At 46.5% G+C, this 26,899-nt stretch overlaps 1 protein-coding gene across 1 annotated transcript; it reads left to right on the plus strand.

The window, feature by feature from the left end:
- The first annotated feature begins 5,486 nt into the window (after nt 1-5,486).
- On the plus strand, nt 5,487-26,572 carry EREG (epiregulin). The gene is made up of 5 exons (XM_083470287.1): nt 5,487-6,023; nt 19,560-19,646; nt 20,372-20,495; nt 22,204-22,353; nt 26,093-26,572. The coding sequence occupies exons 1-5, from the start codon at nt 5,768-5,770 to the stop codon at nt 26,184-26,186; spliced, it is 711 nt and encodes a 236-aa protein (XP_083326413.1). The 5' UTR covers nt 5,487-5,767; the 3' UTR covers nt 26,187-26,572.
- Nucleotides 26,573-26,899: the final 327 nt, after the last annotated feature.

Here is a 26,899-nt window from a genome sequence, read left to right on the forward strand (position 1 = left end):
CCCTCAGAGCTGGACCTCAGGGCTGAACGATGGGGGTGGAGACGCTCCTTCAGGTCGTTTCGGGATTTAAAGGTCAGCCCCAACACTTTGAATTGTTGGCTCGGAAACGTACTGGGATGCAGCGTAGATCTTTCAGGACCGGTGCGATATGGTGTTGAATACTCACAGTCACGCTGTCTGCCTCCGGCAGAGCCTGAACTTTAGAGCTTTTCTTCTAGAAAGCAAATGCAATTGCTTGAGCTACAAGCTCTTGGAAAGGGTCAAAGGGCAGTCTCCTGGAAGGGAAGGTAGTCAAGATCTCCTGCCCCTGAAATAGAAGACCAACCAGCAGTGAACGGAATATTCCATGACTGCCTTGTTTCCACTTTACACTACCTGCGAAGCGTCCAGGAAAGGCTCAAAGCTATATGGACCATTCATTGCCTTGACCCAGAAGCATGGCTTTTTTAAGGCACATGACAAAGAGACAGAAACGGCACTGCCTTTTTCCCAATTTTTAAAATTAATTTTCACAAAAATATAAACAAACAAAACAAACAAAAATCATAACCTTATTAAAAATTACACTTATTAACATTGTTAAGTGACTTCCTCGCTTCCCCTTGGTTGAATTTCAATGCATATCCTTTGAACGGTTTTCCAAATCACAGTTCTTATAAAATTTAACTTGAACATTAACATCCTTAAGTCTTTTCATTTTGGAATTAAACATATTAATTCACCACTTAACTTATTTATAATCCTTTGCCAATTAAGCATCTGCAAGCTGTTTCCAATTAATTTAACTTAACATGTTTAACTAAATAGCCATTAATTTTTTTCCCATTCTTCCTGATACTCCTCCTCCTTCTAGTTGCGGACTCTTCCGGTTAGGTCGGCTAGCTCCAAAAAATCCATCATCTTCATCTGCCATTCTTCCACCGTTGGTAATTCTTGCGTTTTCCACTTTTTAGCTAGTAAAATTTGAGCAGCAGTTGTGGCATACAAAAATAATTTAACATCTTTCTTGGGCAATTCCAAACCTGTTATTCCAAGAAGAAAGGCCTCTGGTTTCTTTATAAATGTATATTTCAACATTTTTTTCAGTTCATTATAAATCTTTTCCCAGAAGTCTTTCACCTTGGGGCAGGTCCACCACATGTGGTAAAAAGTTCCTTCCTTTTCTTTGCATTTCCAGCATAGATTAACACTATTATGATATATCTTTGCTAATTTAACAGGAGTTAAATACCATCTGTACATCATTTTCCTTATATTTTCCTTTAACACAGTACATGCACTTTACCCCTTTCTTCCACAGTCTTTCACAACTCTCAAACATTATATTATGTCCTACATCTCTTGCCCAATCTATCATCACAGATTTAACTTGTTCATCATTTAACTTGTTCACTGCCATTTTTTGCCATCTGATTATTAGGAGACTGCTCTTTTCCCCCCAATATACTTTTTATTAGTTTTTCATTCCATATGTACAAACAAAATACAATGATATTTCATATCCGTCCGCTACTAACTTTCTTCCCGCTCTCTCTTCAGCAGGTTTTCTTATTTCAGTCTCCATTCCACAGTTCCTTGATAATATCTAGTCCTAAGATTTAGTTCAACCCTGCTAACGTCTTCAAACTTCTACAGTTATCACTTATATAGTCCATAAATTTACTCCATTCTCTTTGGAACTTTGTTTCCTCTTGATTACGGATCCCGTAAGTCAGTTTTGCTAGTTCCGCATAATCAACCATCTTTGTTTGCCACTGCTCCATGGTTGGTAGTTGCTTGTCGAGGTCCCCAAGCCACCCCCCCCCCAAATAACTCACAACAGACACATAATTTTTGTTTAAGGTTTTTGGCCACAACTTTATTGAAATACATAAACGTGAGTGGTTGTTTAGGCATTGGTTAAGGCTATCTGTCCCCCCACCTGGGGACAGAACTGACTTCCGAGTACCACCAAAAGCCAGTAAGGGAAAACAATATCAGGGAGAAATGGAGCTGAGTCACAGGCCCTCACCTCTCCCCACATACTCCCCAAGGCTTGCTGGCCCTAGGCCCATTCCAAGGATTCAGACGAAAAGATGGCAAGCCCCTGGATTCCTTTAACGGAATTCCCTTTCCGCAGCAACCATGGAGGGGCAGGCCCAGCCTATCCTAACCCCTCCTCCAACCAGTTTATAACCAATGCCTAACCGCAACCTTACAAGTTGTGACGATTTGCTACGCAGTAGGCAAAAACCAAATGGCTCAGCCAATCAGCCAGATGGACAAAATTCCTACTAGGCCCCTGCCCCAACGGCAGACGACCCCATGACAGGCATAGCAAGGTCAGTGCAAAAAAACCCTTAATTTAGGGCGGGTGGGTGATCCATTGCACGCAGCAAAGAGAAAGCTCCAGGCTGCGTGCAGAGTGTTTAAAAGATTTTACCCCTCCCACCCAAATTGCAACATAACTTTTACCCCAGCGACCCAGCCATCCAATCGTTGCCCTAGGCCCTCTTTAGAAACCCTGCCTGGCAACAGAGGGGTGGCTCGGCAGACCCCACCGCAACACGCGCTCTCCATGAGGGAGAACACGCTTTCCTGTATTTTCCATTTTGGGGGCTATCAAAATTCTGGCAGCAGTCATTGCATACATGAATAATCTTTGGTCTGCTTTCTCAATTTCTTCTCCCATCAAGCCTAGCAAAAAAGCGTCTGGCTTTTTCTGAGAAAGTATATTTGAATAGAAGACTGCTCTTTTAAAAGGATGCCCACACGAGAGATGTGGGACATAACATACTAATGACGGATTGGGAAAGGCTTTGGAAGTCAGATATGAAATTTACTGCATGCACTTTGTTGAAAGAGAATTACATGAAAATGATGTATCGGTGGTATTTAACCCCTGTTAAATTAGAAAAATGTATAGAACAAGTTCTAATAAGTGTTGGAAATGTAAAGAAACAGAGGGTACTTTTTTCATATGTGGTGGGAATGTAGGAAGGTTAAAAACTTTTGGGAAATGATTTATAATGAAATGAAAAAAATTGTTTAGAGTAACCTTTGTTAAAAAACCAGAAGCCTAATAAAAAGGCTTCTGGTTTTTTAACAAAGGATACTCTAAACATTTTTTTCATTTCATTATAAATCATTTCCTGAAAGGAGTGGAAATTCCAAAAGACCAGGGAAAAATTGTTTATGTATGCTTCGAAGGCCTCCCGGATACTATTAGCCCAAAGATGGAAAGAGGAAGCAGTCGCGACCAAAGAAGATTGGCAACTGGAAACTGGAAACAGAGCCTAGGACTTGTTGATCAGAAAGTCGGCAGTTCGAATCCCTGCGACGGGGTGAGCTCCCATTGCTCGGTCCCAGCTCCTGCCAACCTAGCAGTTCGAAAGAACATCAAAGTGCAAGTAGATAAATAGGCACCACTTTGGCGGGCAGGTAAAAGGCGTTTCCGTGTGCTGCTCTGGTTTGCCAGAAGCGGCTTAGTCATGCTGGCCACATGACCCAGAAGCTGTACGCCGGCTCCTTTGGCCAATAAAGCGAGATGGTGCCACAACCCCAGAGTCAGTCATGACTGGACCTAATGGACAGGGGTCCCTTTACCTTTAAATTAGCAAAAATGTATAAAACAAGTACAAATACCTGCTGGAAATGTAAAGGAAAAGAAGGTACCTTTTATCATATGTGGTGGTCAGGTAAGGGAATAAAGGCTTTCTGGGAAATGATATATAATGAACTGGGAAATTTTTAAAAAATATGTTTAGAAATTAAAAAATGTTTTAAAATGTTTGTACACCCACTCGTCTTTCCCCCCTCCACCTCCTTTTCTTCCCAATGTCTCAACAAATGAAACTGACTTGTAAAAATGTTACATGGGGGGGGGGGGATATACAAGAGAGAGACGTTGCACAAACTTTTGTAAATCAAGAAAATCTTTAATATTTTTTTAAAAAATAACTTTTGTAAAAAAAACCACACCAGAAGCCTTTCTATTGGGAATTATAGGTACCAACATCCCAAAGGAACAGAAAAGACTCTTTCTGTATGCGACACCAGCAGCAAGGATGCTACTAGCCCAGAGATGGAAAGAATAAAGAGTTCCTACCAGAGAGGAATGGCAAACTAAGCTGTTAGACAATGCTGAAATGGCAAAACTGACTAGAAAACTCAAGAGACCAAGAAGACAAGAAATTCAAGAAAGAATGGGAAAAGTTTATAATTTATTTAGAAGGCCACTGTAAGCAGATGAGAACATTTGTTGTTGTTTAGTCGTTTAGTGGGTCTTCGTGACCCCCTGGACCAGAGCGCGCCAAGCAGTTCTGTCTTCCACTGCCTCCCGCAGTTTGGTCAAACTCATGCTGGTAGCTTTGAGAACACTCGTCCTCTGTCGTCCCCTTCTCCTTGTGCCCTCCATCTGTCCCAACATCAGGGTCTTTTCCAGGGAGTCTTCTCTTCTCATGAGGTGGCCAAAATATTGGAGCCTCAACTTCAGGATCTGTCCTTCCAGTGAGCACTCAGGGCTGATTTCCTTCAGAATGGAGAGGTTTGATCTTCTTGCAGTCCATGGGACTCTCAAGAGCCTCCTCCAGCACCATAATTCAAAAGCATCCATTCTTCGGCGATCAGCCTTCTTTGTGGTCCAAGGAGAACATTAGCAGGATTTTAATCTCACTTGCAATGTAACAAATACTATGGACAATATGGAGAGACATAAAATATAGATTACGAAATAATATGCAGTTGGAAATGTTGACAACAGGACCCATGGAGAAGATGGGAAGAAGTCCCGAGATTCAGAGTAATCTCTCTACATGGATATAGAATCATAGAATCATAGAATCATAGAGTTGGAAGAGACCACAAGGGCCATCAAGTCCAACCCCCTGCCAAGCAGGAAACACCATCAGAGCACTCCTGACATATGGTTGTCAAGCCTCTGCTTAAAGACCTCCAAAGTAGGAGACTCCACCACACTCCTTGGCAGCAAATTCCACTGTCGAACAGCTCTTACTGCCAGGAAGTTCTTCCTAATGTTTAGGTGGAATCTTCTTTCTTGTAGTTTGGATCCATTGCTCCGTGTCCGCTTCTCTGGAGCAGCAGAAAACAACCTTTCTCCCTCCTCTATGTGACATCCTTTTATATATTTGAACATGGCTATCATATCACCCCTTAACCTCCTCTTCTCCAGGCTAAACATGCCCAGCTCCCTTAGCCGTTCCTCATAAGGCATCGTTTCCAGGCCTTTGACCATTTTGGTTGCCCTCCTCTGGACACGTTCCAGTTTGTCAGTGTCCTTCTTGAACTGTGGTGCCCAGAACTGGACACAGTACTCCAGGTGAGGTCTGACCAGAGCAGAATACAGTGGCACTATTACTTCCCTTGATCTAGACGCTATACTCCTATTGATGCAGCCCAGAATTGCATTGGCTTTTTTAGCTGCCGCGTCACACTGTTGGCTCATGTCAAGTTTGTGGTCAATATAATTGGTATGTTTATTAATTCATATTTGTAAAATCAAATTTCTGAGGGGGAAAAAGAAGGGTAGTTCTGCGGAACGGGAGCGACTTCCGTCCAGCAAGCTTTACCGCGGAGGTTCTTGCTTCCTTCTCGCGGCTCCCCGCGCGCCTAAGAACCTCCCTCTGGAAGCAAACGCGCCCTGCGCCGCGCGTAATTCTCTGTCCGCTGCGCCCTGGCAGGTGGCGAGAAAGACGCGGCAGGCAGGTAGGCGACGGAGGCTCCCCCACCTCCGGCCTCCGATTTCATCACCGGGGAAATTTCAGAGGCAATGAGCCTGGGGCCAGCTTCCGCTGCGCGTCCGCACCCACTGGGGAAAGGTATAAAAACCCGAGGGAACGCCTGCCGGGAAGAAAGGAGGCGAGGTCTCTCTTCGGACGGTCGCAGCAGCTCCGCGCCACCTGCCCGTACGACCCAGCCGCCCGCGCATCCTTCACCTTCCGACGGCAACCCGCTACCCACAGGCTCCAGCAGGATGGCAAGCAGCTGCAGCTCCCAAACCGTCGAAGGCGCCCTTCTGCTTTTGGGTAAGTCTGTGCGCTCCCGACCTGCTTTGGCTCCAAAGCTGCGCCGTCTAGCAGGCAGAGGGAGAATGCGGGGTGGTGGCTTCTTCCTTCCCAAAGGGACGCGCCGTCGAAGGAGATCTGGCTCTGCCGTCGGGCCGTCCGGTTTTCTCCCAGTTTCCCCGACGGGCTTGGCGTGGAAGGGAGCTCAGCCAGAGAGCTGCGCGTCTCTGCTGGCTTTCTCGACGGCTTTGCAGGAAGAAGCCCTCGCTTTTCCGCGTCGGGGTTTGACAGCTGGGGTGGGGTGAAAGGAGTCATTCCGCAGGTGAAACTTCCCTTCTCTCATCACGGCGAAAGAGGGCGGGCGGGATGGGAGCTGGGGAGAGAGAAAGACGTTTTTGCTGATGAATTTCTATCCGCGGTCCTTTTTTCTCTCTCCATGGCTCGCAAGTCCCGACAAAAGAAAATTGGCAAGCTGTGTTGCTTCTTGGACCGGAATTATTGGGGTGTGCGTCTGACAGGTTGCATATCTTACAAATCCAAGAGTGGTTGGCTAAAGGAAAATGCAGATACTTCTCAATGGAAATCTGTCTGGCGGCTGTGAAAGCAGGATGCGCCCCCGGCCTGATCCTGCAGGGCTCATGTTTTAATTCTGTAGCAGGTAGCATGGGAAACTCACAGCTTGGCATGGGAGCGAACTCCTAGGGGCCAAGGCATAGCTGTCAACGTTTCCCTTTTTTTAAGGGATATTCCCTTATTCCGAATAGGATTCCTCGCAAGAAAAGGGAAAAGTTGACAGCTATGGGCCAAGGTCCCTTCACACACACCCCTAAAATATTTGAGGGAGTCCCTGCCCTTCCCCTCAGTTGATGGGCATTGCCATTCAAATGGGGGGGGGGTGTGCTGTGTCTTGTGATCAATTATGTGGGGTGGAGCTTACCTGGGCGCCTTGAATATTTTATTCAAGTTGGTATCCCTGCAGCCCCAACAGAACGATTGCAATCCGCTGTAGGACTCCCCCCTCCCCCATGGGAATAAAGGGTGAGGTGGATGAGGACACAGTAGAATCTGACAGGTCAGAATTACAAGACAGAATTAACGCGGCCCTCAGTGCCTTTCTGTTTGGCCCTTGAAACTCTCCCCAGGTCACACACACACCCTCACTGGCCTCAGCTTCACGCCTCCAAACATTTTTGCCTGACTGGAATATGTCCTTGAATTTTGGTGGTGCCTTTAGCTCATCCAGAGAACAGAGAGGATTGTGTGTGTGTGTGTCGAAGTTTGCCTACAATTCCCAAGGGGAAACTTACCGTGATTGCTCAACTCTCTTTTGCCCGCCACTGGCGAGTGGCCCTCGGGAGATTGTTCTGAAGGGATTGCGGCCCTCCAGACAGAAAAGGTCCCCCCCCCCCTTGTGCTTTATCACGATGACTGTTGTGTTATGGCGCAGCGACGTTCTCCTGCAGCTGCTCTCCGTTTCCATGGGGGGTTTTGAGGGGACTGTTTTCGAAGGCAGCCCCACATACAATGTGCGGCCGGAATCCAACCTGGAGATGGCAGGTTGTGTCAGCCACAGCTCCAAGTGGCAATATGCTTGGGCCAAAGAGCACCTGCTAGCTGCAAACCTCATCCTTGAGTCGTGACACCATCCAAGGTAGGGCGAACATGGCTTAACTGGACAAACAACCCACTCGCTAACAGTACTAAGACTGTTAAGAGAAATCCCTAATGCTCTAAGTGTGCTTACTCCAAAATCCCACTGCCTTCAACAAGACTAATCTCCCAAAGTGTGGACAGGGATTTCAGCCTGTTGCTAGAATATTCCCAGTGGGTCTGCCCCAGAGGTGAGGAAGAGGTAGCTGGTTTAAAGAGGACGGCGAGGACAGAACCTTGCTGCCAGGCCACCCAGTAGAGAGAAATCCAGGGTGCCAGTTGATCAGGGGTCAAGTCACTGGTTCCTTACAGTTGGACAAAGGTGACATTCCTGTTCCAACAAATGTTCTTTGCTGCACGGCTTCTACTCTAAATATCTCACTTGCTGAGATCGCACCAATTTCATAGGCTCGATCATTTTGGTCCAAAGGTAGAAGACCTTTGGTTGCTTTGTCACGATTGCTGTGGTGTTAATCTTTGACAGCGGCGTTAATCTTTGTGAGCGGAAAGACACAGGTTAGCATGTTTAATTGGTTAGATTTAGTTACAGGTAGGTAGCCGTGTTGGTCTGCCTTAGTCGAAACAAAATAAAATAAAACAATTCCTTCCAGTAGCACCTTAGAGACCAACTAAGTTAGTTATTGGTATGAGCTTTTGTGTGCATGCACACTTTAGGGAAATAGGAGTTTATAGAGCGTTAAAACGTCTTTGAAAGCAATGCATTTGCAAAAAGAACAGAAAACCCAAAAGTTCATTTGACAGCAACGTTTGGTCGGTTTGGTTTTTATTATGTATTTTGGTTTGTGTTTTTCCCTAGTATTTTTTATGCTGTGAACAGCCCTGAGATCTTTGGGTGAAGGGCTGCATACGCATTTAATAGATAAAATAAGAAATAAAACAAAAACCGACTCCACAGATGTAGGGGGGAAAGGCTAAATAACTATGCAAAAGAAAATCAAACTCAAGCACTAATATGCATACACACAGACAACTCCTGTTTTACGGGCGAGCGATATGTGCGCACATGCGCACAGTGAACGCAGAACATGTAAGTGACCTGGAAACAACATAAAGATGTCACTGAAACATCACTACAAGGGCAGAACGATGGCTGGGGGTGGACAGAGGTGTCTGCAGGCTTTTTCAATGGGTTTCTGATTTCACACAAGCCTGCAATGACCCAGATCGCAACCCCTGCACAAACGGGGAGCTGCCTGCATATATGACCCAGTCTTAAATTACACCCAGCAAGTTGTGAGGCTGAACTGACTCCCAAACTTTATTATTCCGGTAATAAATAAAGCAAAGGGGGAGAGCAAAGGGGTGGGGGTTTGGAGTCCGCCTCATATATCTGAATTCTGCAATGCAATTCACGTTCTCTGAAAGTTTGGTGTTCTGCTCTTGGGGAAGTTTGACGGAGTGTAGAAGATCGAATTCTCTCTCGGCTGAATGTTCATGCATTCCAATTCCCAGATCTGTCTATACTTGCAGGAACCGCTGTATGGCCTACCTGTTTGGCGAAACAGTGATGCACGTGAATTCCTATTAAATACATGCGATTCCTTGGTCGGTGCCCATTCATTTCAAAGGGGTGTGTGCAAGAGAACTTTCTGCCGGATCGTGCCCATAGTCGTTAGCTCTGATTAGCAATGTGCCTGTACTTATGAGGGGTGGTGCAAGCCGGAAGGTGGGACTTATCTGTAGTAAGGACTCATGGGAGATGCAGAAACTGCCTGTGCCCTTGGTTTCCAAACAGGTACCCCTGCCTTAGGGGGATTTCTCTAAGCGGGGACCAGTAAGACACATTGCGACCTGCTTATGGCGCAAGACGGGTTTTCCATCACCGTGGCAAATGGCACTGATCCTCCCTCGTTCCCCTTTTCTCCATAGGGGTGAATGTCAACCATTACAGTGGTACCTCGGGTTAAGTACTTAATTCGTTCCGGAGGTCCGTTCTTAACCTGAAACTGTTCTTAACCTGAAGCACCACTTTAGCTAATGGGGCCTCCTGCTGCTGCCACATCGCCGGAGCTTGGTTCCTGTTCTCATCCTGAAGCAAAGTTCTTAACCCGAGGTACTATTTCAGGGTTAGCGGAGTCTGTAACCTGAAGCATATGTAACCCGAGGTACCACTGTTTCTCATATGGGAGAAAAGGAAGCGATGCGCTCAGGGTTCCCGTCGCGGCGTGGTTCAAACCTGCCTGCTCCTTGCCCTTTAACGTCCATCGATAACCAAGGCAGCCTCAGGAAGACCAAAATGTTAATAAGGAATGGGGGAAATTTATAACTTAGCTTAAAGACCATTGTAAACAGTGAAAACGGTGAGTAGGATTGGAATATCGCTTTAAGAGTGAATTCTGGGTGCAATGGAGATGTAAAAGATTTGGACTATCATAAAAGATGCAGAAGGAAATGATAAATAACAGGACCCACAAAGGGGAAGATGGAAATCCAGGAGATTCCTTGGAACCTTGTTTTTACGATTTATGTTTGATATCTCTCTGTAAAATTGCAATTTGAAAAACCCAATAAAGACATTAAAAATATATAAATAACCGAGCCAGCCTCTCCTTGAGCCTCTCCTCTCTTCTTGGCCGTGCTAGAATGCTGCGAACAAGCCGTGGCATGAAGGTGTTTCTGACATTTGCCGGGAGCACCTGCAAAGCTAACAGATTTATCATGCCCTGGGATTGCGCGGTCCGTCACTAGAGAAGCTCAGAGCCAATTTTGCAACCTGGCTGCAGTTCGGTGTCACCTCAGCCGGGGAAGTTGCGGTTCTGCTGGATGTTGTGGTGATGTGTCAGGAACAGAAATTTCATAGGTAGGCCTACACCTCTTCCCTCTTTGGTTTTTTTGTTGTTGTTGCTTTGTTTTTGGCAGGGGATTTGTTAATTGAGTTGTTTGGTGGCACAGGTGTTGCCCAGAGTTGCACTGCCAGCCACCCTCTGCCTAGTGATTCTGAGCTTTTCTCAAGGAAACTCAGCCACTCGGTTGCGCCTCCTAATTACAGGGCAGGTGTTTCTTCATCTGCCAAGTCCATTTCAACAGGAGCTGCTCAGTTTTTGTTTTTGTTTCTTCCCTTTTTTGTTTTTTTTAAAATGCCTGGCCAGTTAATTCTCAGCTGCCTTGCGTTTCAGCCATTGCGCAGCAAATCTCTGAGCCGAAATATATACAGGAAGGAGGGAAATACAAGGGTGTCCCCACTCGGCCATTAAACTTCCCGGGTGACCTCACTGGGCCAGTCAAGGCCTCTCAGCCTAACCTACCTCACGGAGTTGTTGTGAAGAGAAAATGGGGAGAGGGAGAACCAAGTATGCCATGTCGAGCTCCCTGAAGGAAAGCCAGGATATAAATAAGTACCGTATTTTTTGCTCTATAAGACTCACTTTTTCCCTCCTAAAAAGTAAAGGGAAATGTGTGTGCATCTTATGGAGCAAATGCAGGCTGCGCAGCTATCCCAGAAGCCAGAACAGCAAGGGGGATTGCTGCTTTCACTGCGCAGCGATCCCTCTTGCTGTTCTGGTTTCTGGGATTCAGAATATTTTTTTTCTTGTTTTCCTCCTCCAAAAACTAGGTGCGTCTTATGTCTGGTACGTCTTATAGAGTGGAAAATACGGTAAATAAATAAAATGTGGGCTGCCACGCTTGGTGTATCATTCTCCTCATGCAACAAGCTCTCTTGGCAAAGAGTGGGTGAGCTTCTAGCCTATTAAATCCTATTTCCTAGCTTCTGTTGCCAAACTTCAGCTGCCATTCAGAAGCTTCAGCCAAGGAGAGAAACGCGAGGGTCGCCAACCTTTGCAAACTAGAGAAACTCACTAACACACCCCACAACCAAGCATGCACCACAGTCTATTCAGTTGGCTATGAGAGAATGCTTTCTTCAAGCCTAAAACCTAAAGAAGTGGTGGGGATGCGGATCCAGTGGATGTCCTCTGTGGGCACCTGTGTGCCCATGGGCACCACATTGGCCAACCCTGGACCAATTCTTTGCAAGTGTAAACATGACGGCATCAGTTGTTGGAGCCATAGCTGTCAGCTTACAGATTTGAAAATAAGGGACCAGCAGCCTTGAAAATAAGGGATCAGCAGCCAAAATAAGGGATTTTCCAAGCACAGGTATGTTCAACTTCTGAGCCCCTCCGAGCCAAAGGCAGAAAGCCCAGCCAGCAGCCAAACGAAGCCTCAGGCGGTGGTTCCCACAGTGCAGCAACCCAGCAAAGGGGATGCAGCAAGAAAAACCACCGTCACCTCTCCGCTGGGAAGCGCTGAGCAAAGGCGAGTCCCCAGGCAACACAGCCAATTTGATCAGCACAAGGCATGCAAGCTCCACCCCCCAGTCGTTCTTAGACTCCTTATTGGGTGAGCAGCACAGCCAAGCAACACAGCTGGAGCCTCCCTCTTCCCTGACCAGCAGGGAGGTGGGGGAGAGGAGCTGCTTCCTTTGAAATTTAAGGGACATCATCAATAAAGGACAGCAGCGGGACACGGCACTGGGATAAGGGACTTTCCCACCAAATAAGGGACAGTTGACAGCTATGTTGGGAGCAGAAAGGAAAGAAGGAGCAATGCACCCGCTTACGTTCTTTTCTAAGGTTATGTACACATTTGTGGGTTGAAATGCGGCAAGGTCTGTTTCCCCTGCTGTGCATCGTCACACCACAGAAGGCCACAGGTGTCTTCGCCCAATGCACGTTCCCCTGCGTCAAACTCAAATTCAACAAGGCTACCATGCGTTCAATGGCTCTCTGAAATGGCCACACTTCAGCTTCCATTTTCGAATTGGATGGAAGTTGGTTTTGGCGTGGATACGCATCGAACAGCAGTATTTCTCAAGACGTTATAGGCTACCTAAGGATCATGGCTAATGTCCTGCGTGCTCAGCCTCAAGCGCAGTCTCCGTTCTTTGAAGAACGTCCTCTTTCAACAAGCCTTCTGGGTAGATAATCTTTCCCAGTCTGCACCCCTATTGGAACTGTTTTTCAGGTGGTTTTTTACTGTTTTATTGCTTCCTGAACTGGGCTGCTTTAGGAGGAGGGGAAGGACGTGGAAGGAACAAATAAATGGAACGATTATGTGATAGCAGCTACAGTTCGACAGGCACTTGCTCCAGAGTAGTTTTACTGACTTGGTTCAAATGTTTATGAGTAAAATTTGCATCACAAATATTGCTCGTGCACACATGACTAAATGGTAATAAGCAGTGCTTTTCTCTGGGGGGGACGCAGGGGTACGCATACCCCTAAGCATTTTGTGAATCTTTGTACTTTTGTCCATTTACTACATTTATTTCCCCCGATTTGAACTATAAAATGGTGATTTTCTTGAGTCAAAATGAGAGTACCCCTAAACTTCTCCAATTCACCTATCCCCAGTGGTAGGTAATCATTGCCCCTTGTAAACCGCCAAAAAGGTTTTCTTACGATCAAGCAGTATATAAATGTTGTTCAAATGAAACCAGTCACGGATCCAGCCCATTATGGGCTTCTGTGGTCACAATTACTACTTGAAAACGTAGCTGGTGCTTAGTCACAAGGGAACACTCTCTCACGCTGTCTAAAGAAAGTTGTGTATGGGAGGCTGTTAGCATAAGAGTCTCTGTTCTTTCATTAGCCTCGTGACACACTGCAGCCTTTTTTGCTGAGTATTTGAGCTGGTGTGCTGCCCGCAAACACCCCAACTTCTCAACAAACAAAAGCGATTGGAGAGCCGTCGTCTTCGTGCAACTTCACTGAGGGAAGGAAAAGTCATTCGTTGAGATTAAAACCTGACCCAGGTCCCTCAGAAGGAGGAACTTTTTGTGGCAAGATAAGGAGAGAAATCTGGTTGAGAAGGAGCTCTCAAAAGCTAGAACAACAACAACAACAACAACAACAATAATAATAATAATTTATTTATTATTTATACCCCACCCATCTGGCTGGGCTTCCTCAGCCACTCTGGACGGCTTCCAACAAAATATTAAAATTCCGTAATACATATAAAAGCTTCCCTAAACAGGGCTGCTTTCAGATGTCTTCTAAAAGTCTGGTAGTTGTTTTTCTCTTTGACATCCGGTGGGAGGGCGTTCCACAGGGCGGGCGCCACTACCGAGAAGGCCCTCTGCCTGGTTCCCTGTAACTTGGCTTCTCGCAGTGAGGGAACCCCCAGAAGGCCCTCGGCGCTGGACCTCAGTGTCCGGGTAGAACGATGGGGGTGGAGATGCTCCTTCAGGTGTAAAGGAATAAAAAACGGAGAGATGAGGGCTGAACAAAAGGGAGAGAGAAAGCAATGGGGTAAGATGAAGCAGACAAAGAGATAGAGTCCCAAGAAAAAAATGGGGGGGGGGACTATGAACAAAGGCAACAGAGTGACATTGCACGCCAGGTCTAGATATTGTGAAAGCTCCAGTTCATTTAGGACAGGGGGAGGGAACCAGTGTTGCTGGACTCCCATGATCCCTGACTATTAGGGACGCTGGCTAGGGCTGATGGGAATTCAAGAGTCCAACAACAAATGGAGAGCCATATGTTTCCCCATCTCTGATTTAAGTGTAGCGTAGAGAGGTGATTGCTGTCATCTAGTGATCCTGAAGAGAGCAGGCAGTGTGATGGGATGAGGCCCAATTTCACACCATAGCTGTCAATCGTCCCTTATTTGGCGGGAAAGTCCCTTATCCCAGCGTTGTGTCCCGCTGCTGTCCCTTAAATTTCCCAGGTTTCAAAGGAAGCAGCTCCTCTCCCTCCCTCCCTGCCGGCCAGGGAGGAAGGAGGCTCCAACTGTGTTGCTTGGCTGCGTTGCTCACCCAATAAGGAGTCTAAGAACGACTGGGGGGTGGAGTTTGCATGCCTTGTGCTGATCAAATCAGCCGCATTGCCTGGGGACTCGCCTTTGCTCAGCGCTTCCCAGCGGAGAGGTGACGGTGGTTTTCCTTGCTGCATCCCCTTTGCCGGGTTGCTGCGCTGTGGGAACCACCGCTTGAGGCTTCGTTTGGCTGCTGGTTGACTAAAATCCCTTATTTTGGCTGCTGATCCCTTATTTTCGAGGCTGCTGGTCCCTTATTTTCAAATCTGTAAGTTGACAGCTATGTCTCACACTGGTTTGAACTAAGCCAGCCAGCGCATAGCCCTTTCCGTGCAACCTCTGTCCAAAGACTTGGCTTTGAGTGTCACCGGATCTTGACAAGAGTGGAAAATCTATCCCTTTTGAGGTGCATATTTTCCCTTCATCAGGCCACCTGTGAGGAACCGGGCTTGCATTCTGGGGCAGGCAGCTTGCAACGCAGAGCAATGCTAACTTTCCTGTAAAGCAGGAATGTGCATTGCGCACTAACATTCCACCAGCCCGGCAATGACAATAACCATAGCATTCCAGTAAGGCAATATGAACTAGGCAGCATCTCGCCTGTGAAGGAGAAGATAACAGTATTTGTTTAATGACCCAGGCAGCCGTATTAATGCAAACATTGCCCCACCTTCTTCGGTTCTTGGGCTAATCTGTTTGAGAGGCACTCGAGAGCATGTGAAACTCCCCAATGGGTAATTGATTAAAGGAACAGCTTGTCTGCTCTGCAATGAATATAACTTTATCCGTACAGGGGAAGGAGTTGGCAGTTAGGAAGATGGCTCTGTTATGGAGGGTACGGCAAGGTCTTGGAGTTGGGCGTTTTTATTTACTGCTTGCTTGCTTGGTTGCAATTGCCCAAGGAAGGAACTTGTCATTCGAACAGGATGAGCTTCAGTTTCTGTGGCCACATTTGCACCATGCTGTGCGTTTAAAGCACTATGACACCACTTTAGGCCGTCATGGCTTCCCCCCAAAGAATTCTGGGAGTTCTAGTTTGTCAAGGATGCTGAGAATTGTTAGGAGGCCCCTATTCCCCTCTGAAAGCTACAATTCCCAGAGTTCCCCATGGAGAGGAATTGATTGTTAAACTACTCTGAGAATTGTAGCAATGTGAGGAAAATAGGAACACTTGAAATTTAAGCACTCTTAAACGTATGAATGTGTGACTCCTTGGCCTGGTTTCTCTCAGAAGCATTATTAGGCCTCGATTCTTTCTTTCTTTCTTTCTTTCTTTCTTTCTTTCTTTCTTTCTTTCTTTCTTTCTTTCTTTCTTTTCTCCGAGGCACTACAAGCTGTGGTATTGGTGATACTCCAGCCACCTACCCTGAGGCAATTATGAAAATGTATGGTTTTATCCTATACATTAGGAGAGCTCCGAGGCAGATTAAGGCCTAAGAACAAATTTAAGCCCTGACAGCAAGAACCAGAATTCGTTTTCCCACCTCTGAAAATCAGCCTTAAAAAAACTTGCATTTTTTTTAAAAAAAATAGAAATTAATGTTTATTACAAGTATTTATCATATTTGTTAGTTTCTTTTCTCACAGAGTAACCCAAAGCTTGAGGGGAGAGGAAAAGGTCTTTATTTATTAATTTATTATTTGGAAATTAGCATATGCAAATCTGCCCCAGGGGCCTGTCTTCCACATACGGTACCTAGCAGTTCCCTGGATTTCCCCTCAACCCTAAAACATTTCACATTGCACATCTGCCTGCAACACCAGCGTCCCTGAACGTCCCTTATGTCCCCTAAGGATTACTCCATGCAGCGCTCATTTGTAACCCTGTAATGAATTGCCTCCCACACAAGCCACTGTTGGTATTGTGTGGTGTCTGTATCTCATTCAATTGCAGGGTGGCGGCTCACATTGAGTCAGCAAAAAAGCATTCCAGCTGCTGAGTCACTGTTTCCAGCGATTACACGGATTCCCTCGGAAGATCCCTGTCCATTTAACAGCTGCCTCTGCTTCGCTTTTCAGCCTCCGTGTAATCTCCCTGCTACGTCTTGCATGGTTTTTGAACCATGCCAGCGTTGACTCACAGTTTAAAATAATAATTACTGTGCAGCTCATATAATCTTTAAGAATGCAAACAAAACTTTTCTTTCAAAAAAGTAAACTGGCAGGTCTTCTTTCACATGGCTAAAGTATCCTGTAGGACATCTATCTATCTATCTATCTATCTATCTATCTATCTATCTATCATCTATCTATCTATCTATCTATCTATCTATCTATCTATCTATCATCTATCTACATCCCTAAGTACCTAGGTCCCTTGTACCTATGGGACCGCCTCTCCCGGTATGCCCCACGGAGAGCCTCAAGGTCCATAAATAGCAACACCCTAGTGGTCCCGGGCCCTAAGGAAGTCAGATTAGCCTCAACCAGAGCCAGGGCCTTTTCAACTCTGGCTCCGGCTTGGTGGAACGCTCTGTCTCATGAGACCAGGGCCCTGCAGGATCTGATTTCTTTCCGCAGGGCCTGTAAGACAGAGTTGTTCCGCCTGGCCTTTGGCTTGGAGCCAATTTGATTCCCTCACCCTCCCCCTCTTTCTTTTTTCTTTTTCCTTTCTCCTCCTGTGATGAGGCTGCATTTTAATATTTAAATTTTTCAATATTTTAATGTTGTACTTTAATCTTGTTTTTAAGTTGTATTCATTCAATTTGTTTTTATTATTGTTTGTTAGCCGCCCTGAGCCCAGCCTTGGCTGGGGAGGGCGGGGTATAAATAATTATTGTTGTTGTTGTTGTTATTTATATCATCTATCTATCTATCCGTCCATCCACCATCTATATCTATCTATCTATCTATCTATCTATCTATCTATCTATCTATCCATCTATCCATCATCTATCCATCCATCTATCCATCCATCCATCCATCCATCCAGTTATCAATATACAGTGGTGCCTCGCAAGACGAAATTAATCTGTTCCGCGAGTCTCTTCGTCTTGCGGTTTTTTCATCTTGTGAAGTACGGCTATTAGCGGCTTAGCGGCTATTAACGGCTTAGCGGCTTAGTGGCTTTAAGAAAAAGGAAACAAACTCGCAAGAACTCGCAAGCCGTTTCGTCTTGCGAAGCAAGCCCATAGGGAAATTCGTCTTGCGGAATGACTCAAAAAAGGAAAACTCTTTCGTCTTGCGCGTTTTTCGTCTTGCGAGGCATTCGTCTTGCGAGGTACCACTGTAAATTATGTGAAAAACAAGAAGTGTATTCCCAACCTAGGAATGATGGTGATCAAAAATATTCTGCTACACAAAGTCCCATTATATAATCAGCATTAATGATGATACATGTCAAGTATGTTTTTCAATGGCGGGTCCCACTTTACGTGACAGGGATGCCCAAGCAACTTGGGTGCAGCAAACAAGTCTGAAATGGAAATGCATGTTTGCAAGCCGCTGGGGAGGTGTAACGGACACACGCCAGGTAATCCTGATGGCAGGGTGATAGCTCGGTAATAGCACTTCCACCTTTCACACAGAAGGTCCCAGGCATCTTCAGGTTGGGCTGGAAATGGTCCCCTGCCCATAGCTGTCAACCGTCCCTTATTTGGCGGGAAACTCCCTTATCCCAGCGCCGTTTCCCGCTGCTGTCCCAGATTGATGATGTCCCTTAAATTTCCCGGGTTTCAAAGGAAGCAGCTCCTCTCCCTCCCTGCCTGCCGGCCAGGGAGGAGGGAGGCTCCAACTGTGTTGCTTGGCTGTGTTGCTCACCCAATAGGGAGTCTAAGAACGACCGGGGGGTGGAGCTTGCATGCCTTGTGCCGATCAAATCGGCCGCGTTGCCTGGGGACTCGCCTTTGCTCAGCACTTCCCAGCGGAGAGGTGACGGTGGTTTTCCTTGCTGCATCCCCTTTGCCGGGTTGCTGCGCTGTGGGAACCACCGCTTGAGGCTTTGTTTGGCTGCTGGTTGACTGAAATCCCTTATTTTGGCTGCTGATCCCTTATTTTCAAATCTGTAAGTTGACAGCTATGCCCCTGCCTAAAACGTTGGAGAGATGTTGTCAGTCAGTAGGGACGAGAATGAACTAGATCAGGCATGTCCAAAGTCCATTTCGGGGGCCTAATATGGCCTGCCAGTCGGTTTAATCCGGCGCCTCTGTCAGTTTATTTCCTGGGGTAAAATCCTAAAAAAACCCTCAACAACTTCAACCCTAAAAAATGTTAGCAACTTTGGTTGGCCCTTTGGTCGGCCCTCACGGGCCTTCTTCACTTCATCAAATCTGGCCCCCTTTGAAAAAAGTTTGAGAGCCAGTGTGGTATAGTGGTTAAGAGCGATAGCCTCGTAATCTGGTGAACTGGGTTCGCGTCTCCGCTCCTCCACATGCAGCTGCTGGGTGACCTTGGGCCAGTCACACTTCTGTGAAGTCTCTCAGCCCCACTCACCTCACAGAGTGTTTGTTGTGGGGAAGGAAGGGAAAGGAGAATGTTAGCCACTTTGAGACTCCTTTGGTTAGTGATAAAGCGGGATATCAAATCCAAACTCTTCTTCTTCTTCTTCTTCTTCTTCTTCACCACCGAGCTAGATGAACCAATAGCTTTCTGGGTTCCTGAGTGCTGACTCAAAAAAGATGGAGCCGGCCCTACCATTAGGCTGAAACAGTCACCTCAGGCAGCTGATTGGGCAGCAAATAGCTACTTTTGAATTTAGTTTTATGCTATTTTTACTCTCGTCTTTAAGTGCTTGTGGCATTTTAACTGGGTCAGCCATGGGTATTTTGCACCGTGGGTGGTGGAGCGCATTTGCCGTGCTGCCTCAGGCAGCAAAATGTTTTCAGCCGGACTTGGAACGGGCTGGGGGATGTTTCTGTTTTGCACTTCCACTACACGCACGCCCTGCAAGCAACACAAGGAGTGAATCGGCTCTCAGTCAGGGTTGGGTATAGCGGTAGCATTTTAAAGGCAGGTTGAAGGAAGATCTAGTTACCGTATGCCACCTTTTTCGGCTGAAGCCGGATGGCATGAGCACTTGCAAGGTAAAATGATGGCTGTTGTTGTTCTTGTTTTAATGCGGGGGGGAATTCAAGAAACCCCTCTCCTGGTGTCTCTATTTCAACCCGACACATTCTTTCTCTTCAGGCTTCCACCTATTTCAAGCCGTTCTTGGGACAACTGTGACACCGTTATGCGGGAGGAATGAAACAGGCAACTGCACGACAGTTCTGAGTGAGTTGGATTCTTTGACACTTAATGAAATATCAAACTTTTTCAGAATGCCTGCAGGCTTCTGTCTCCACTGGGTTGGCTAAAATGAATGTTTGGAATAGGGACGTCCTATTCCGTACCTTCCAACATTTTCCTGATGGAAATAGGAACGTCCTAGGGAAAGCGAGGGACGCGGGTGGCGCTGTGGTCTAATCCACAGAGTCTAGGGCTTGCTGATCAGACGGTCGGCGGTTTGAATCCCCGCAACGGGGTGAGCTCCCGTTGCTCGGTCCCTGCTCCTGCCAACCTAGCAGTTCAAAAGCACCTCAAAGTGCAAGTAGATAAATAGGTACCGTTACGGCGGGAAGGTAAACGGCGTTTCCGTGCACTGCTCTGGTTCGCCAGAAGCGGCTTAGTCATGCTGGCCACATGACCCAGAAGCTGTATGCTAGTTCCGTCAGCCAATAAAGCGAGATGAGCACCGCAACCCCAGAGTCACCCACAACTGGACCTAATGGTCAGGGGTTCCTTTATCTTTACCTTTTAAGGAAAAGCGGGACATTCTGGAATCAAATCAAGAATCGGGATGGCTTCTGTAAATCTGGGACTGTCCCTGGAAAATAGGGACACTTGGAGGGTCTTTGCAATGCAGATGTGTTACTACTGACCCCCCTTCGTCAAATAAAATGACACCTTTCTTTCTCTTTCTTTCTTTCTTTCTTTCTTTCTTTCTTTCTTTCTGATAGTTCGAACAGTGCACAGTCCCCGTGTCGCTGAAGTTAAGACCACAGATTGCGGCTCTGACTTGAAAAACTACTGCATTAATGGGCACTGCAAGTACCTTGTGGCTTTGAGTACACCATCGTGCACGTAAGTGGAATGCTGCGGGATAAGACAATAAAACAACACCTGATTTTTGCATAGCGCTTGATCCAGAGCAGGGCTGAGAAAGCTGTGACCCTCCAGGTGGTGGGACTATAATTCCCATCATCCCTGACCGACTGGCCATGCTTGGGAGTTGTAGTTCTATGGTATCTGGAAAGCCACAGGTTCCCCGTCCCTGAAATAGTGTGGTTTTCTTTCTTTCTTTCCTTCCTTCCTTCTGGCCCCACTCTTGCATCCATAGCAGCAGCTTGGCTCTCAGAAATGAATGAGGCAATGTTTTGCTCATCTCATCCCAAGGGAAAGTTTCACCTGCTTAAGTTTCACGGATCAGGTTGCTGTTCGAAGCACAGGCTGGGTGGGGCCTATGAGTTCTGTGCTGGCATTGGCCTTCCTTTTCGTTGGCTGAAGGCAGACGAACTTCCTATGGGGGGAATATGCCCATTTCACTGATGCAGCAGTACAGATGACTGAAACTGGCACTGAACTATTTCGTGGTTGCCATCACTCCACCTCAAGTTGCTGACCAGATCTAACTAGATGACTCCTATGTTCTACCTCCACTGTCAGAAGCGAAATCCAGAAGACTCTTCTTGCATTATTATGTTATTAATCCTGCACACATTATTTCAGTGTTTGAGCGCTACTCTCCCCACCTTCATTTAGATCAGTGTTTCCCAAACCTAGATCTCCAGCTGTTTTTGGACTACAGCTCCTATCATCCCTAGCTAGTGGTCAGGGATGATGGGAACTATATTCCAAAAGCAGCTAGAGACCCAAGTTTGGGAAACACTGATTTTGAGGGTCAGTCTGTTCTAATTTCTGGCTTTTAGAAGAAAAAGATTGTGCTGCTTTTAAACCTGTGAAATTCTATCTTGATTTGTAGGGTGTAAAGCAAACATTACATTAGATTTTCTTCTAATCTTAGCTTTTCTCATGCACGCATCACAGTGACAAAGCATTTAAGACAGGGGGAAATGTCCACTTCATACCTTAAAATCAGGTTTAATAATATGCTCACATACCCCACCCAATCCTCTCGTATTGTGGTACAGAGATAACCACAACCAGGGCTTTTTTTTCAAGTTTGAAATCAGTTCTGGCACCTCTCAGGTGAGCACCATTGCCATTACAGTAGTACCTCGGGTTACAGACACTTTAGGTTACAGATGCTTCAGGTTACAGACTCCGCTAACCCAGAAATAGTACCTCGGGTTAAGAACTTTGCTTCAGGATGAGAGCAGAAATTGTGTGGTGGCAACGGGAGGCCCCATTAGCTAAAGTGGTACCTCAGGTTAAGAACTAAGAATGAATTAAGTTCTTAACCCGAGGTACCACTGTATAAGAGAACAAGGCGAGTTCCAGCGAGTTCTGGCACCTCTCTTTCCAGAAAAATAGCACTGACCACAACGTCCCAGTTAGGACTACCATTTCTTGTGAAACAAAACGAAACATGCTCTAAGGCACATCAGTTTCCCTAACACCCTTTCACCCACAAACCAGTTTCAACTGGATTTGGTGCCAGCAGGTGTAAACATGCACCTGGGTGACAATTTAAGGAACCGGAGTTCCGGTGGAGCAACCAGGGTAGCGTCTCCTGTTCTGGGGCTTCTCCAGCTTGCAACCTGTGTTTGAGAACCCAACTCCACAACAGGTCTGATATGGTCTCTCTCCTTCTCTTCCCTGCACCCCACAGCTGTGAAGATGGTTATTACGGCGACCGGTGTGGTCATTCCACTTTGACAAGCCAGCAGCCCCTGAGCAATGAATACCTGGCGCTCACTATTCTTCTGGTTCTGTTTTTCGTCATCACCGCTGCAGTGGTTATCTACTACTTCTACAGATGGTAAGCCTCCCTCTGCTTCGCCTGCTCTGTTTTTTCTCGGTTGTAGGCATTCCGGAGCTGTGAGTACAAAAGTACTCGGAGCTAGGCTGTGTTGCAATTGCTAGGCCTTTGGGACATTTGGCAGGAGATCTTTCGAGGATACAATTGCGGTTGTACTTCCCATCATTCCTGACCCTTGGCTGTGCTGGGGAGGGGCTGCTGAGGGTTGTGGTTCACAGTACAGTGGTACCTCAGGTTACATACGCTTCAGGTTACATACGCTTCCGGTTACAGACTCCGCTAACCCAGAAATAGTACCTTGGGTTAAGAACTTTGCTTCAGGATGAGAACAGAAATCGTGCTCAGGTGGCGTGGCAGCAGCAGGAGGCCCCATTAGCTAAAGTGGTGCTTCAGGTTAAGAACAGTTTCAGGTTAAGAACAGACCACTGGAACAATTTAAGTACTTAAACCGAGGTACCACTGTACAGTGGTACCTCGCTTTTCAAATGTAATATGTTCCGTAAGACCGTTTGACCTGTGAAACATTTGAAAACCGAGGCACAAAGGGCGGTCTGCAAATAGAGGAAATTGTGAAAAACTACAGATATATGTAGTGGAAGCCATTTGACTTCCAAGGCTATTTGAAAACGAAAGCATTTACTTCCGGGTTTTCGGCGTTCGAAAACCAAAATGCTCAGCAATGGAGATGTCCGAAAACCCTGTATCAGGGGAACACTATGTTGGTAAACACCAAATAATAATAATAATAATAATAATAATAATAATAATAATAATAATAATAATTAATAATATATTATTATTTATACCCCGTCCATCTGGCTGGGTTTCCCCAGCCACTCTGGGCGGCTTCCAACACAATATTAATATACAGTAATGCATCAAACATTAAAAGCTTCCCTAAACAGGGCTGCCTTCAGATGTCTTCTAAAAGTCTGGTAGTAGTTTTTCTCTTTGACATCTGGTGGGAGAGCGTTCCACAGGGCGGGCGCCACTACCGAGAAGGCCCTCTGCCTGGTTCCCTGTAACTTGGCTTCTCGCAGTGAAGGAACCGCCAGAAGGCCCTCGGAGCTGGACCTCAGGGTCCGGGCAGAACGTTGGGGGCGGAGACGCTCCTTCAGAAATACTGGACTGAGACCGTTTAGGGCTTTAAAGGTCAGCACCAACACTTTGAATTGTATATCTTTAACGTGAAGGCAGCAAACATGTATATTGTAATGGGCACACTTGTTAGGAGGGGCAGATGAGGCTGGGAAGTTAGCCCATCTAGGAGAAGGAAAACTCTGATCCTAAACCTCCACTGCCTTGTGGGATATCTTCGGGAGAAGAAAAGGCAACTCCTGCAGCCAACGTATTGCTCTGCTTTCCTTTGGAGCACATCGGTGAGGCTGAGAGGGGAGGTCTTGTTGTCTGGGCAGGCCAGGACCTCCATACCACACTGCCCAGGCTTACACCTTGGGGAGATAACTTTGCTGCTGCCAACACAGCGGTTTGACTTCAGCCCCGGAGCCACCCTCTCTCAAGACAGACAGATGCCGACAACACTTGTTTGGGAGCCAGGAGTTACAGTAGCTTTGTGTGGAGTGTACAAATCACGGCAAACCTGGGTTCGTTGCTCTGTAATATGTGCCGTTACCCAGTGTGGTGTAGTGGTTAAGAGCGGTGGACTCGTAATCTGGTGAACCGGGTTCGCTTCCCCGTTCCTCCACATGCAGCTGCTGGGTGACCTTGGGCTAGTCACACTTCTCTGAAGTCTCTCAGCCCCACTCACCTCACAGAGTGTTTGTTGTGGGGGAGGAAGGGAAAGGAGATTGTTGGTCGCTTTGAGACTCCTTTGGGTAGTGATAAAGCGGGTTATCAAATCCAAATTCTTCTTCTTAGTGGGAAAACAACTGATAGACATGTGCCCATCTCTGCACTTTTGAAACATAACCAGCTGAGCACTTGAACTGATGTTTTCGTCTCAGTCCTGACAGTCAGTCCTGCCTCTTTAACAGCAGGGCAACCTGCAGAAACTAAGGAGGCGAAACCTTTCCTGTTATGTAGATAAGATTATGGGGGAAAGTTCAGCTGCTCCGTCTCTGCATGTCAAGAGGCCCTTAAAGGCACTGGAGCAAAGTCAGTTTAAATAACAAGGGGGGGGCGGGGAACCAATTACAAGTTGGCACTTCGATACCTAGTGTTTCAACAGCACTCGGCCGTAGTAAAAATTCCCCTGAGGATGTTTATGACATTTCCTCCATTTGAATTCCCCACCCGATTTTGGGAGTCCAAATGATCTTATCTCGCAAGCTGAATGGTGCTCTTAGGTTTGTGGCTGCCCATTACTTAATAGATGACTTCTGGACTTTTTGTGTGTGTGTTATGTGGGCTGCTGCTTTCCGGCACCTCTCTATTTTTGAAAGGTGCCATTAAGAAGAATGCACAGTGGCGTAGCGTGGGTTGTCAGCACCCGGGGCAAGGCAAGTAATTTGCGCCCCCTAACCCGTGGATTTGCGCCCCCTAACCCTAACCCCCAGAAGTTGCGCCCGGTGCGGCCGGCCCCCCCTGCACCCCCCACGCTACGCCACTGAGAATGCATATATATATATATATATATATATATATATATATATATATATATATCAGTTAAAGCATTGCACCCAAGGAAACCTTGACATTGGCAATGCACCTTCATAACCATGGGCGGAAGGGGGGAGCACTGGCGGAGGAAGGGGGTGCTGTAAGTGCGGCCTGCCCTGGGTGTCATCCCTGAGGAGGGATGACATCGCTGCCCCCCTGGGACACTCTTCCTGCTCCCGTGGGTGGCTAGCCCCGCCCCCAGGCACGCCACTCTGCCCTGGGTTGTTGTTTAGTCATTTAGTCGTGTCCGACTCTTCGTGACCCCCTGGACCAGAGCATGCCAGGCACTCCTGTCTTCCACTGCCTCCCGCAGTTTGGTCAAACTCATGCTGGTAGCTTTGAGAACACTGTCCAACCATCTCGTCCTCTGTCGTCCCCTTCTCCTTGTGCCCTCCATCTTTCCCAACATCAGGGTCTTTTCCAGGGAGTCTTCTCTTCTCATGAGGTGGCCAAAGTATTGGAGCCTCAGCTTCAGGACCTGGCCTTCCAGTGAGCACTCAGGGCTGATTTCCTTCAGAATGGAGAGGTTTGATCTTCTTGCAGTCCATGGGACTCTCAAGAGTCTCCTCCAGCACCATAATTCAAAAGCATCCATTCTTCGGCAATCAGCCTTCTTTATGGTCCAGCTCTCACTTCCATACATCACTACTGGGAAATCTGCCACGGGGGGAGGGCACTAATCTATACTTCCTGCCACTTTCCCTCAGGAAAACCCTCTGTTTTCTGGATCAGAACAAAGTCAATCAGTTGTTCCAATTCGGCAGTAAGCAGCGGGTTTTCCCCGGGGAAAGTGGTAGGGCAAACAAAATAACTCTCAACCCCATGCCTCAGAAGCATGAGACAAACAAAAAACCTCTCCGACCCTTCCTTTCCACACACAGAACAAGCCCATGTGTGTGTGTTTTTGTGTGTATTTGTGTTAACAATGGCAGCAAATATTGCGTGCTCCAGTGTCTCCAAATTAAGTCAGAAGGCCAGTGGACTGGGACACTGGGCAGATGCGCCTTGAAGGAAGATGCCTTGGAAGAACAGTAATTTCAGTGGACTTCATGGTGGAGCCGGTTGCCTGTAGTGTATTTTGACTTTCTAAAGATGTTCCTTTCCCCGTTAATCTTCGCAGGTACCAGAATAAAAGCAGGAGACTTGCTGCAAGCAGTAACTATAAAGAAGTTTCTACAGAGACCGAAAAAGACAATAAGCTGCTTCATGTCTGAATCCGGGGAATCCCAGAAGGCATTTATTTAATATTATTATTAAATATTTTATTAATAATATTTATGTTCCAAAGCAAAATTTCAAAATGATGCGGATCAAAATACACGTGCAGGTCAAAAACTCCGTTTTTTTATATATATGAATAATGTTTTTATTGGTATTGTATTTTTTTATCTTATTTCTGTGCAATGTTTGATAATGTAACGCCATGATGTCTTGCGCTCCTTTGTGTGTAAATACTTATATATAATATATTAAAGAATGTAATCTTCTCACTGCTTGTATGTGACCCACTTTGGAAAGACATAATTTTTTTCATGTCTATCCTGTTCGCTTGAAGAAACTCTACACTCGTTTGAGGATTAAATCTTTCCATTCATCCTAACTGACTCGTGCCGTGGTTCTTACACTCTGGTTCAGGCAAATCTGGGCTTCCTTGAAAGCAGGGCTGGTTTTCTCAACCAATAATGGCAGAGAGGTTTCCTTGGAAGACATCTTGCTCCCCGCCAAGCTTCCTCTTCAATCCACAACTGCAAGAGGGAGAAGGAAGGCCCAGCCCTCGATGTTAGAGCATGCGTTCGCATTCCCAGGCGCATGATGCTCACAGCCTGGTGAGGGGCCAGTCAGGAATAAGACTCAGGACATTGGTATAGGGTTGAGATAGGCCACAACTTATATTTATATTTAGGGCTTTAAAGGTCAGCACCAACCC

This window comes from Podarcis liolepis (assembly GCF_965112155.1).
Source record: "Podarcis liolepis genome assembly, chromosome: 13".
Taxonomy (NCBI): Eukaryota; Metazoa; Chordata; class Lepidosauria; order Squamata; family Lacertidae; genus Podarcis; species Podarcis liolepis.